The sequence below is a fragment of the Mesoplodon bidens genome (assembly GCF_964165515.1).
Source record: "Mesoplodon bidens genome assembly, chromosome: 15".
NCBI lineage: Eukaryota > Metazoa > Chordata > Mammalia > Artiodactyla > Ziphiidae > Mesoplodon > Mesoplodon bidens.
This window is the reverse complement of record NC_138171.1, coordinates 28289781-28303733: the sequence shown is the minus strand read 5'-3', so window position 1 is coordinate 28303733 and position 13953 is coordinate 28289781. Positions and strand designations below refer to the sequence as shown.

The following is a 13953-nucleotide window of genomic DNA, read 5'->3' as shown; positions in this document are numbered from 1 at the left end:
CTTTAATCCGCTTGACTGCTGATGGCTGGGGCTGGGTTCCCCACCCTGGTTGTTTGGTTGGTTGTTTGGCCTGAGGCAACCAGACACTGGAGCCTACCTGGGCTCTTTGGTGGAGCTAATGGTGGACTCCTGGAGGGCTCATGCCAAGGAGTACTTGCTAGAAGTTCTGCTGCCAGTTTCCTTGTCCCTATGGTGGGCCACAGCCAACCCCCGCCTCTGCAGGAGACCCTCCAACACTAGCAGGTAGGTGTGGTTCATTCTCTCCCCTGGGGTCACTGTTCCTTCCCGTGGGTCCCGATGTGCACACTACTTTGTGTGTGTCCTTCAAGAGTGGAGTCTCTGTTTCCCCCAGTCCTGTCGAAGTCCTGCAAGCAAATCCCGCTAGCCTTCAAAGTCTGATCCTCTAGGAATTCCTCCTCCCGTTGTCGTACCCCCAGGTTGGGAAGCCTGAAGTTGGGCTCAGAAACTTCACTCCAGTGGGTGAACATCTGTGGTATAAGTGTTCTCCAGTTTGTGAGTCACCCACCCAGCAGTTATGGGACTTGATTTTACTGTGATTATGCCCCTCCTACCATCTCACTGTGGCTTCTCCTTTGTCCTTGGATGTGGGGTATCTTTTTTGGTGAGTTCCAGTGTCTTCCTGTTGATGATTGTCCAGCAGCTAGTTGTGTTCCTGGTGCTCTTGCAAGAGGGAGCGAGAGCACGTCCTTCTACTCCGCCATCTTGGTTCCAATCACGTTTTGCATGTATTAACCCATTGTTCTTCACATCGTCCTCAGGAGGTAGGTATATTATTATTCCCATTCTATAGATGGTGAAACTGAGGCACAGAGAGTTTAATGACTTGCCCAAACCCACACAATGAGTAAATGGTAGAGCTGGAATTTGAACACTGGCAGTGAGGCTCCAAGCTGTACTTACAGCCACTACACTATCCTGAGCTTTAAAATGGTATCTGTTATTATTAATTATAATAGCTAAGATTGATGTGCCAGGACCATGTTGACTCACTGCATTTGCTCAATAGCTTTATGAGGTAATTTCTGTTGTATCCCTGCTTTATGGAGGAGCAAACAGAGGCAAGAAAAGTTATGTTATTTGCTTAACGTCACAGAGCTAATAAGTAGCAGACCTGGGATTCAAACCCAGGCAGCCTGGTGTCAAGACCCTCACTCTTAATCACTGCATTGTATTACCTGTGTATTGACGATGATGATGAAGGAGAAGAGGTAGAAGAAGAGGAGGGGGAGGAGAAAACAAACTTACCTTATACCAACCACCTATGATGTGTTCAGATGTCAAAGGCTGAGCTGATCCATCAGATGCCTTCTCTCTAGCCTTTTATTTTTTTGAATTTTGTTTTACTTAGTTTTTTATACAGCAGGTTCTTATTAGTCATCAATTTTATACACATCAGTGTTTACATGTCAATCCCAATCGCCCAATTCATCACACCACCACCACCATCACCCTGCCGCTTACCCCCCTTGGTGTCCATACGTTTGTTCTCTACATCTGTGTCTCTATTTCTGCCCTGCAAACTGGTTCATCTGTACCATTTTTCTAGGTTCCACATATATGCGTTAATATACGATATTTGTTTTTCTCTTTCTCACTTACTTCACTCTGTATGAGTCTGTAGATTTACCCACGTCTCTACAAATGACCCACTTTCATTCCTTTTTATGGCTGAGTAATATTCCATTGTATTTACGTACCACATCTTCCTTATCCATTCGTCTGTCAATGGGCATTTAGGTTGCTTCCATGACCTGGCTATTGTAAATAGTGCTGCAGTGAACATTGGGGTGCATGTGTCTTTTTGAATTATGGTTTTCTCTGGGCATATGCCCAGTAGTGGGATTGCTGGATCATATGGTAATTCTATTTTTAGTTTTTTAAGGAACCTCCATACTGTTCTCCATAGTGGCTGTATCAATTTACATTCCCACCAACAGTGCATGAGGGTTCCCTTTCCTCCACACCCTCTCCAGCATTTGTTGTTTGTAGACCTCTCTCTAGACTTTGACAGAGAGAAATAGCAGGAGAGTGCTGTCTTTAGAAGTGGGAGTGGACAATGAAAATATGCAGAAAGAAGACAAAGTAAAGCCCAGACATAGTTAAAGGAAACTGAAGCTAAGAGCGAGGACAGACGCAGAACAGCCCCCAGCCCCGGTTCTCAGCCTTCCCTTGGGGGAGTGGGAGCTGTGGAAACTCAATCCTCCGACCCCAACTCAGAGGCTCTGGTTCAGCAGGCCTGGGTGGGCCTGGGGGTCCGCACTCCTAGTGCGCACAGTGGTGGAGACTGATGAGGACCCACTCTGACACACTGAGGACGCCAGTCTGTTGAGAGAGAATGGAGGATGTGTTTGACATGGGGGTGCTCGCCAGACCCTCCATCCACTCCTCACATTTCCCGGCCCCCACACTGGGACAGACCACGTGACTAACTCTAGCCAATGGGCTGTGGGCAGAAGGGACACATTTCACTGCCTGGCTAAAGTGTGGAAGAGACAGTGTGTGACTCTCCTTATGTATCTTCCCTGCTGTAGCATCTGGTGACAGCGCAGATGGTGGCTGGGTCCCCGAGCAGGAGCCCCCTCCCCGCCCCCCCCCATAATAGGGCCATAGGACATGTAGTGTGAGCCAGGAATGGACCTTGGTTGTGTTGAGGCCTTGAGATCTCAAAGTTCGTTTGTCACAGCAGCAGAGCTGAGCCCACCTCTCAGTAACACACTGAAACACAGTAATGCTGCAGTGATGGAGTGAACTCTTGTAGATCCAGACCTATCCTTCACCTCCTGGAGTTCCTGCTCATGGATTTTGATGAGATTCTGTCTTATCACTCTGCCTGAGGTTACAAAGTGCCTACTCCTTGCAGCTGATGTGCCACACTGGAAACCCATCCAGTCTTACATGGTGTGGTAGCTTTAAAACATGTCTGCAAGTTCTCTGATGCTCGTCCCATCAAGAGGTGGTCTAATTCTCTTCCCCTTGAATGTGAGCTGGCCTTGGTGCCTGGCTTCTACTGCATCAGATGCAATGGATGTGACACTGTGTGACCTCCAAGACTGAGTCATAAAGGCTATACAGCTTCCTCTTGGCTCTCTTCAGATGCTTGTTCTTGGCACCAGCCACTATGCTATGAGGTAGCCCGGGCCACAGGGAGGAGTCATGGGTAGGTGTTTCAGCTGACAGCATCAGCTAAGGTCCCAGGTAACAGCCAGCGTCCACTGCCAGACATATGAATAAGCCTTTGAGATGAATGAAGCTGGACACCATCTGACTGTAGCCACTCGAGAGACCAAAAGCAAGAACCACTCAGCTGAACCCAGTCAATCCCCAGGACCATGGGAAGTGTGATTTACTGCAATGATGAATCGTTGTTGCAATAATAAAGTGACTGTTGTTGTTTTAAGTTTGGGAGCATTTTGTTACACACCAGCCAGAACACTTGGGCTCTGTAAGACATCAAGCCTGGCCCAGGGCTGGACGCTGGCCCCAGGTAAACGTGAGCCTCTGATCTTTTCTGGTTAGTCACAGGGTGAGTCCTGAACTGCTGGCCCTGACAATAGGTATCACATCTTGAACTGTTCTTCTTCTGCTCCTAATGTTTTAGCTTCTGACCCCCATCAGTCCTTTCCCCACCTGTGTCCCCTTCTCTCTTCACCCTTGGATGGGAGGCTTGGGTGTACAGTCCTGTTTTTGCTGCCTCAGCAGAGAAAACCCCAGATCTTCCTTTGTGAACATGATCCACAGGCTCCCCCTGGTGCTCACTTGCTCTCGTGGTTGAACATGATCTATATCCCAGCCCTCTAGGAACCCACACTGAGGATGTCATTGCCACTCCAACCCCCTTGTCCCCCAGCATCTGGACTCAGCCTGAGTTTGTTCTGACCTGGGATCAGGAACTGAACATTGGTTCCAGAGGTGGGGTCTGGAGAACAACACATACCCGAGCGGAGGGTCAGGTTTATCTTTGCAGATTGGTAGAGGGGGGATTGGCAGATGTTTTTGGTCTGGGGGCCCAGCTGTGGGAAGCTGGGCGAGGCAGAGGGTACTGGTTGTTGGCTTTGGGCATGGAAAACCAATGTCATTGTTACTTTGCATGACCAGGAAGATATCTCTCCTCATGATGGTGGCTAACAAGCTTGTCTACTTGTAATAGTCATAGTTTCACAAATCAATATATTTGTGATTACACAGCAATAATAACAAGGTGTCATGTATTAGCCTTTACAATGCTCAGTGACGTGTAAAGTGAGTTATATGCATTCTCCTATACAATATAAATAATAATCCTATGAGGTAGATATTATTATCCCTTCTTTTATAGATGAGGCTCAGAGAGGTTGAGTAATTCATCTAAGATCAAAAAGTAAGTAAATGGTGGAGGTGGAATTAAAACTCAGGTTAACCACCATATTTGTAGGAATATGCAAGTTAAGATCACAGTGTAATACCATTTTGCACTCATTATATTGGCAAAAATTAAGAAGACTGATAATACCAAGTGTTGGCGAGAATGTTGAGCAACAGGAACTCTTGGACGCGGCTTGTGGGACTTTAAGTGAATACCCCACTTTGGAAAACACGCTTCTTGTAAACTTGAGTATTCACACACATACTTCCAGTTCAACTCTTTGCTCTACAGGTATCCGTTGTTTTTCGATAGTTCACTTTATGCCACTTTGCTTTCATGAAAGAACTACATTAGTACCTGTTTTCGTGAACTGAAAGAAAGCCAAAGATGATTTTCACTTTTACAAAAACAGGTGGAAATGGTGTTCAGTGTTTGATCTGGGGTGAGCCGTTACAGAGGCAGCAAGCACCCTGGGGGGGAGTGGCACTGCCAAGCTACTTCCCCAGGAACGGCACTCAGCATTTCTGCACCAAGCCAACATAGTTTTGACCTGGCTTTGACCTGTGTCTATGAGCATCTGTGCTTTATCTCAATTTATTTTGGGCCTCTGTTAGCAAGATGTGTCCTAAGGTAATTGCTTCTTCACTATACACAATTTTGGCTTGTGAAAGGTTCCATAGGAATGCTCTACTTTCAGATAGCGGGGGAAAACCTGTATATCCTAGGGGCACTGGGCTTGTGCACCGGGGCACATGAACAAAAGTGATCACAGCAGCATTGTTAATCATAGCCAAAAACTGAATTATTTTAACAGAGAGAATTTAATATAAAGAGTTGCTAACTAGGTATAAAGTTGTAAACTGGATGACCGAAAGGTTATAAAAAGAACTCTTAGAATGAAGGTAGCACTTGCAGGAAGCATCTACCACTCCCAGGGCTGAGGGAGCAAAGAGAGGAGACTGAAATTATTAAAGCTTTCAGCCTTGCAGAGCTCCACTTCAGGTATCTGAGAAGGGAGCTCTGCTCAGCTGGGCTTGAGTCTCAGAGAGCAGAGAGGAGCCAGGGAGGACAGAGACTGAGACTTCGGGGGAGGAGATGCTGGCCGTCTGGAGCTGGTGTCTCTGAGGTAGGGGGAAGGGCCCCCCAGGGCTGGCACCTACAGCCTTGAGAAGGGGGTTCTGGCTGGTGCCACAGGGAGGAATTGCTGCTTTGGTGAAGCAGCATTGCTGGATGATGCTCATGAGAGCAGGAAGGCCACAGGAAGCTACAAAGAACAAAGATGAAGAAGCAAGTCTTTTCTCTCTCCTCCAGCCCTGTGGTGTCCCTCGAGCCCCACCCTGCTTATTGGCAAAGTCTAACCCAGAGCAGCTAGTAATATAGAAATGGGGTTTGTGGGGTTCCAACCCCAGCATCACAGAGCAGGTAATTTTAAAATTTAAAGTATTTATTTTTAATTGTGGTAAAATATAACATATGATAAATATTACCATTTTAACCATTTTTAAGTGTATAGTGCATCAAGTACATTCACGTTGTTACACTGCCATCACCACCATCCATCCACAGAACTTTTGCCATCTTGCAACACTGAAACTCTGCACCCCTTAAATGAGCCCCCAACCCCCTACTCCCTGCCCCCAAACTCCTGACAACCAGAACTACTTTCTGTCTCCATGAATTTGACTCCTCTAACTATCTCGTATGAGTGGAATCATATCATATTTGTCCTTTTGTGACTGGCTTACTTCTCTTAGCACAATGTCTCGAAAGTCCATCCATCTTGTGGCATGTGCGAGGATTATCTTCCTTTTTAAGGCTGAATGATATTCCATTTTATGTATATATCACATTTTGTTTATCCATTCAGCCATTGATGGAGAACTATTTTTTATATTATCAAATATTATATAGAAACCCCAGATTAGTCTGACCATAACCATCATACATATAATGCAACCCCCCCACCCTTTGCCTCTGTATGCAATGGATTTACTTTTTCAAGGCCATTAAAAGCAATATCCTAGCAACATGCAAGAAGATTTTCAAAAATAAAAAGGCCTGACGATAATCGGACCATGTTAACACCAGGACTTTATTTTCACCTGTTCCATTTATATCTTTCTTATAGGCAGATATAATTTTTCAAAGTTATGACTCCTGCACCCCATACAATTGAGGGTTCTGCCACAACATACACCTTGTTGCCTGCCTGCCAAACTCGGTTGTCAGAAATGCCTTTTTTTTTCATGATTTTTCTTCTTTGCTTCTTTGACCATCCGGACTGTTTTGGTTGCAAATAAGGGAAACCTTATTCAAACCAGCTTAAGCAAAAACAAACTGGTGTGTGCCTTTGTGGGTGGTGGTGGTAGAATTTACTGGCTTCTGCTCTGGAAAGACAGCAGGAGTAACTCACAGAATTAGGGTCTGAAACCAGGAACTAAAAAGAGCCAGCACCCTTCCTCTCTGCCCATCTCTTGTGTGGTCCTCTCTCTGCTTCTCTTTGAAGATTAGTCTCTTTCTTTCCTACTGCCAGCAGGCCTCCCTCACCTGACAGCAATCACGGCCACTGGCAGCCCCCGGTTTGCGACCGCAGTAGAACAAGAATCAAGAGGGCAATACCAGACAAGGGCTGTGATTGGCTCTGTTGAGCCACATGCCCACTCATTGGGCCAATCATGTTGTTAGGATGACCATGAATTGTAATTGGCCAGGCCTGGTTACATGCCCATCCCTATGGCCAGGCTGGTTGTAGGGCCTGTTGCTTTCAGATAAAGGGGAATAAGAAGTCCTGCCGGGAAGACAGAAAGCAACCATCAAGTCACTGCACGGGGTTCTGTATTTTTGCCATGGCAACACTAGATAAACATACTGGCACATTGAGCTCTTTCTTTGTTTTTTTTTTTTTTTTGCTGTACGCGGGCCTCTCACTGTTGTGGCCTCTCCCGTTGCGGAGCACAGGCTCCGGACGCGCAGGCTCAGCGGCCATGGCTTACGGGCCCAGCCGCTCCGCGGCATGTGGGGTCCTCCCGGACCGGGGCACAAACCCGTGTCCCCTGCATCAGCGGGCGGACTCTCAACCACTGCACCACCAGGGAAGCCCTCTTTCTTTGTTTTAACAATCACCTTGTGGGAAATTCCTGAGAATAGGATTACCACTATGGTGCTTGCCAGAAGCCATGTAACATGTTTGCGTTTTCCAAATGTGTTCACATCTGATACTTTATTTGTGCAAAAACCCTGAGAAGTGACAGGAGAGGAAAGAGTGACACAGAGAGGCTGAGTGACAGGTCCAGGGACACACAGTGAATGAGGGCAGGGGTGAATCCAGAGACCGGCCTTCCTGACTCCCATTCCAGTGCTCTCTCTCATCACAATCAAAGTTTAGACTAGTGGGGGGAGGGTTTAAAGTCAGGGTCATCTCTGGCCTGTTAAGGGAGTGAGCTTCGTCTGCTGTCTACCCCTTGGAGGAGCTGGGCCAGGCCCCTGGAGGAAAAGGGCTGGTGGCCCCTGCCTTCAGAGCCTGCTCGAGGTCTGACGGGGGAGGTCCCGCCACTGGATCTGGCCTCCTCCCAGTGGGCACTCTCTGCGCGCAGCTCCTCCAGGACACCGTGAAGATGCTTCAGCGTGAGCAGAAGTCTCTGGTCTTGGACCTGCATCTCAGCCTAGGAGAAAGAAGGAGTCTGTGAGGGGGCGGCCAGAGTGCTGGATGTTCCCCCAGAAAGCCTGCTCCTATCATTGTCTCATTGGAGACAAGCCCACAGCCTCATAGAAGCCATGACCACCGAAGCCTCAGTTTCTTCATTTGCAAACTAGAAAGCAACTTACTTGCCTTTCAAGGCTCTCTCCCCTGTTTTAGATTCCACCAGGACTTTGGGGGTTTATATAATCCCAGGAAAGGAGGGAGAGCACCAGACTTTCCTCAGTGCTCACCAGTGGTAGTTGCTGGTGTTACTGACTTGTTCCTTCTGCTGCATAAAGTGACTGACATACTTCACTGATGGTCAAGCGGGGCTTCTTGGCTGGGCTCCAGAGGGGAGCCCTTGTGATGTCATGTAAATTCCCTGTGATGGAGGTTAAAAACACACTTGACTGAGAAATTTGCAAGTCAGGGACCAGCAAGTGGAGACTCAAGGCTCATCTCTTGGCATCATGTGGAGGCAGAGGACGTTTGGCCCCGGGAGGCTGTGCCCCGGGTAGGCTTCCCCCCACCCCTACCTGTTCTCCCTCCTCATGGGTAGGAGAGAAGAGAGATACTTTATCAAGTGGAAACTGGCACTTTGGGTTCAGGCACTAAGCAGTCTCAGCGTAGTGTCTAGTGTTTAGGGGGAGCACAGGGTGGGACTGCCACCAGCCTCTAGGTCCCTGAGGACTGTAAGAGGCTGCAGTTCCTGCTGCTGGAGTCCCCTGGGCCCATGGGAAGCCCTACTGGGTCAGCCCCTCCCACGGAGGTGAGGACAGGGTTGGTTCCCAGCTAGTCTGTTGCCTGGCAACCCAGACAGGTCATTTTTGGACAATCCTCTCTGTCCCTCCCCAGAAGAAGAAGCTGGCGTATTGGAATACAAACTTTGGGTGCCTTCTGTGGTTCCCCAAACCACCTCCTTCTCTCTCTGGGCTGGTGTCCCCACACACTTTGGGGCTCCCCTCTGTTTTTGGACTTGGAGAAAACATCACAAGGAGAGGCATAAGGCCTGGCTTCCTGAGCAGCCACTGAGGGGCCAAGTGACACAGCTCATAAGTTCAGGTGAGTTAGTGCCCCATGGGGTGGAGCCTTACAGACAGGAAATGGGAGACAGGAGTGAGCTGGGCAGATAAACTTCCTCTTCTTCTCTCCCCCAGGGTGCAGATCCTCCTTCAACCTCTGCAGAGAATCCCGCAGTCAGGTAAACCGGCTGCTGAGAGGGCCTCTGGGCCTCCTTAGGGCTCCTTTCTAAGTGGCAGCCAGCTTGGTAACACAAGGCATCTCCTCAAATAGCATTGGCCTTTGCCTCCACTCCCTGTTTCCCTCACTCTCACCACTCTGGGCTTGTACCTCCAAATAAAGGGTTAATACCCCAATCCTTGCAAGCCTCTGCTTTCTAGAAGACCCAGGCTAAGACAGCTGATGTACTCCATACCCAGCTGGGTCAGGATTGTAACAGCCAACGTAGATGTGCCACGCAGGCACTAAGTGAATTACACCATCTCCTCACCAAATTCTTACAATAACCCTTGTGGTGCTGGTACTATTGTTATCACCACTTTACAATAAGGAGACTGAAGTTCAAAGAGGTAAAGCCACTTGCTAGAGGCCACACAGCTGCAGAGCTGGGCACATACCAGGACTCAGTGTAATTCTAAAACCAGTCAGGCAAGTACCGCACCCAGAGCCTCCTATGTAGGCCACGACCTACTTATCCCAGCACCTGAGGTGGTGCTTGTACACTGTGTGGCTGGTCCCAGAGGGGTGCCTGCAGGGCCTACACCCCAACCTGAAGCTCTGCCCCAGCCTAGGGGGCACCTGGGAGTGGGGAACGAGGGAACCTTGGAATATATGTTGTGAAAGCACCAGGTAAAAAGAGATGTAAAGACTTACCAGCTCCTTTCTTAGCCACTCCAGGGTCTGCCCGAGACTTGAGGTTGGCTCTTCTGCTGTTTTCATCTCAGCGTCCTTGGGAGAGACCTTGATGCTGACCTGGTGATGGGCCTGAGGGACCTTTGACTTGGACAGTCTGCTCTCTGCTTCAGGCCAGGAGCAGAGTCTGGCTAAGTCACTGAGGATGCAGTTAATGAGAGCAGGAAGTGGCTGACACTGGAAAATGTAGTGTGTGTGTTTTTTTTTTAAAGGGCTTCAGTGCTCTGAATAGAACAAGGGGCGGGGGGAGGGAGATCACTGGGGTATGGGTGCCTCAGTGCCTGTGGGCTCCAGAATCCAAATCTGATGCCAACAGGATCACAGAGACTATAAAGCTTTAAATGATAAAATTAATAATTATTATGAAAATAGGTGTCCCCTTTCTGAGGGCTTGTTTTGCTCTAAATGCTTTGTTTTATATATATATATATATATATATACAGATATATAAAACCTCCTTTGGGGCAGATGGCACACCTGTGTCCCCAGTCCTCTTCCTCCCTCCCTCACCTATCTATAGAGTCTATAGATAAGGGAAATGCTCACTTTCCAAGTCCCCTTTCTTCTGCATGCCCATGCGTCCCATTTCTAGCAAATGAGATCAAAGCAGAAATTTGCTGTTAGACTTCTAGGAAAATGTTACCTACATGATAAGGAAAAAAGTCAGTGATGCTCCCCCTTTACTCTTACTTTCTTCTACTTCCTTCTGCCTTGAATGTGGATGTGATGCCTGGAGCTACAGTAACCATCTTGCAACCCTAAGACAAAGGCCAAGAACACTGCAGAGTCATTGAAATCACTCAGTCACAGAATCCCCAACATTATCTGCCTGTTATATGAGACAAGAAACCCAAGTTTTAATTGGGCAAGCACGGTTCTAACTGACGCCCCATTTATTCTTTTTTTTTTTTTTTTTTTTGCGGTATGCAGGCCTCTCACTGTTGTGGCCTCTCCCATTGCGAAGCACAGGCTCCGGACGCGCAGGCTCAGCGGCCATGGCTCACAGGCCCAGCCGCTCCGCGGCACGTGGGATCTTCCTGGACCGGGGCACGAACCCGTGTCCCCTGCATCGGCAGGCGGACTCCCAACCACTGAGCCACCAGGGAAGCCCCCCCATTTATTCTTCACAACACACTGTGAAGTGGGCATCCTTTAATTCTCTCTTTCAACAAATACTTTCTGAGTGTCTACTGTGTTTAAAATTCGGCTGCAGGCAGATAGAGGAGTGGAGCCCAAAATCAGAGAGACAAAGGCTGGAGCTGACAACCTAGTGTGTGGAAACAAACTCTAAGCAAGTTAATATTATGATGCCAATAAATAGGATCTATTCTCACGCAGGCTTTAAAAAAATGTATTCTATCCACTTGAACTAGGAACCCCAAACTCAGAATTAACATAGTGAGCCCAGATAAGGAGCTGAGGTGACCAGCAAAGCAAACTTAACCTGTGTTGGAGGGACTTGCCCTCAACTGGGCTACACAAGCTGTCCACAGATAAAGCTCCACTGAAGGTGAACTCTTAGCCCCAAATTACAAACCACACAAGGAAACCATCCACCATAAGTGAGAGTCAGCGGACACCAGCAACAGCAGGATTAGACCCCACTTCCCCTAAGAACTTCAGGTGAGATTAAAAAAAAAAAAAGTATTTTGAAAAGAATTAAAGTCATACAAAAGAATTCAAAAACATAAGAAAAAAGACACTATTTTAAAAGTCAGGGCTTCCCTGGTGGCGCAGTGGTTGAGAGTCCGCCTGCCAATGCAGGGGACACGGGTTCGTGCCCCGGTCCGGGAGGATCCCACATGCCGTGGAGCGGCTGGGCCCGTGAGCCATGGCCGCTGAGCCTGCTCGTCCGGAGCCTGTGCTCCGCAACGGGAGAGGCCACAACAGTAGGAGGCCCGCGTACCGCAAAAAAAAAAAAAAAAAAAGTAAAAAGGCAGATATGAAAAATAACTAAATAGAATTTATAGAAGTAAAAATTATAGTAAATGTTTATAAATTAAAGAAAAAAGAGTGTACATTTAAGCATAGTGCCAGAAGACAGAGTTAGGGCAGGTGATACAGGACACAGGGAGGCAGATTAAGACTCAGTAGGAGGAAAGTGTTGCTTAGAATTCTTCCAAGCAGTGGGCACTCAGCCAGTGGAGTGGGGAAGCACAGCCCAGACGATCAGGGAGGCTGGAGAAGGGGCTCCACTGGCTCAGAGATGGGACCTGCAGCATCCTTCCAAGTGTGAGACTGACTGCGCAGGGAAGGGGGCCAGGACACTGAATAGGAAGCCAGGACACCTGGGTTCTAACCCGGTTGTACCAAATTTTCTATGTGAGCTTGAGCCTCTTCCTTTCCATCTTAAGTATAATGAGGCTCAAAATAGTTACAAAAATGAGTTGTAAGAAACATCACATTTCTTATACCCTGGAGTTCACAGCTTAAGTTGCATTCTGACTGCCACATGCAGAGAAAAGTTTATGTGCAACTTCTCCTAGTTTAGCTATCACTCTTTAGAACCAAAGAGGATCCAAGAATCTCCTGCTCGCCACACTCACACCCCTTCTGAACACAGGGGCCAGAAATGACTGCTTCCAGGCAGGTCACCAGGCTTTGTGTCACTTGACCATGTAATTATGGGACAACTGCTTGGATCAGAAATGGGTGTCCCAGCCCAAGGCAGCCACCTGCAGACTGGACAGGAGGGAGACCCTCGGCTCGTGGGTGATGGTGTGAAGGCAGCTATGTTCTGGGTGGTGAGCAAATGATCCAATCAGACCTTCTCTCAGAGAATTTGAATTTGCCACAGTTAGAGGGGTTGGATTGTCCCAAGACTACTGTGTAATGAAACTCTCCAAAACTCCATACCTTCAAACAACAACTGTTTATTTTTGCTCTTGAATTTGTGGTTTGGCTAAGGTGGTCTGCATCGGTCTTCAGGTCTGCAGATCTGAGCCTTCGCCATGGGTCTCTTGTCCTCCTCCTAGAATCACTGGGCTACTGGGGCAAGTTCTTCTCTTGGCAATGGCAGAGGATAGAGAGCAAGTGGAACCATGTGAGGCCTCTTGAGACTTAGGCTCAGAATAATCAAGCTGTCGCTTTTGCCATGTAAGCAAAGTGAGTCACACAGCCAAGCCCCAAATTAAGAGGCCAGAATGTATACTCCATCTATGAAGAGATTGTGCCACGTGTTGAGTTAGGGAAGAATGAAGAAGGGGGGCTGGCGATTCTATGTGAGAAGGAAGTTAGTTCAGAAGCAGGGCCACAGGCCCCGAGGGGTCCAGAGGGAAGGCGGCAAGCAGAAACCATGAGATGGCAGGAGCTGGAGTCAGGAAGAGTTGCTGGGTGGCAGCGGCAGGAGACACAGAAAAGACTGGAGAGACTGGAAGATGATTTAGGACAATTAACATTTACTGCTCTCTGGCTCCCGACCAGGCATTGTGATAAGTCCTTGACAACACAACCTCATTTCATCCTCAAAACCTTGTGACTGCAGTTCCCAAACTGAGTGCCAAGGCACCCAGAGGCACTTCAGAAAAGTCACAGGGGCACTGCAAAATATTTTTAAAATTTGAGGGAAATACAATAGTATCTGTTGGATACCGTACAAACTACTATTAAGTTGTTTGAACCTAATCTAGACATTTCTTCGGGCCTGGTGCACTGTGAAAAAATTACAGAGATGATAAGGATGCCAGGAACTGAGAACATTTGGGAACCTCTGCCTACGAGGTAGGTACCATTGTTATCTGCATCTGATAGTTGATTAAGAGACTATTATTAACCCTTTTATACAGGTGAGGAAACTGAGGCTCAAAGAGGCATAGATTTTCCTAGGATCACCCCAGCAGGTAAGCAACAGGGTTGGAATTAGAACCTGTTCTCCCCGACCTGTGTGGGAAGGTCTTGCCTGTTGTCTTGCAGGGGTGGAGGGTTAAGTGGGGGCTCAGGCTAGGCCATCTGCTGCCATCCTGGGCAGCCCTGCAGGTTC

General features: G+C 48.0%; 1 protein-coding gene across 1 annotated transcript; it reads right to left on the bottom strand.

The window, feature by feature from the left end:
- Positions 1–7641: 7641 nt before the first annotated feature.
- Positions 7642–10001, bottom strand: LOC308629381 (uncharacterized protein C20orf202; the record flags this gene model as incomplete). The annotated part of the gene is made up of 2 exons (XM_081257156.1): positions 7642–8025; positions 9936–10001. 2 exons carry the CDS (start codon positions 9999–10001, stop codon positions 7792–7794), a joined length of 300 nt encoding a protein of 99 aa, XP_081113282.1. The 3' UTR covers positions 7642–7791.
- Between the last annotated feature and the right edge of the window lie 3952 nt (positions 10002–13953).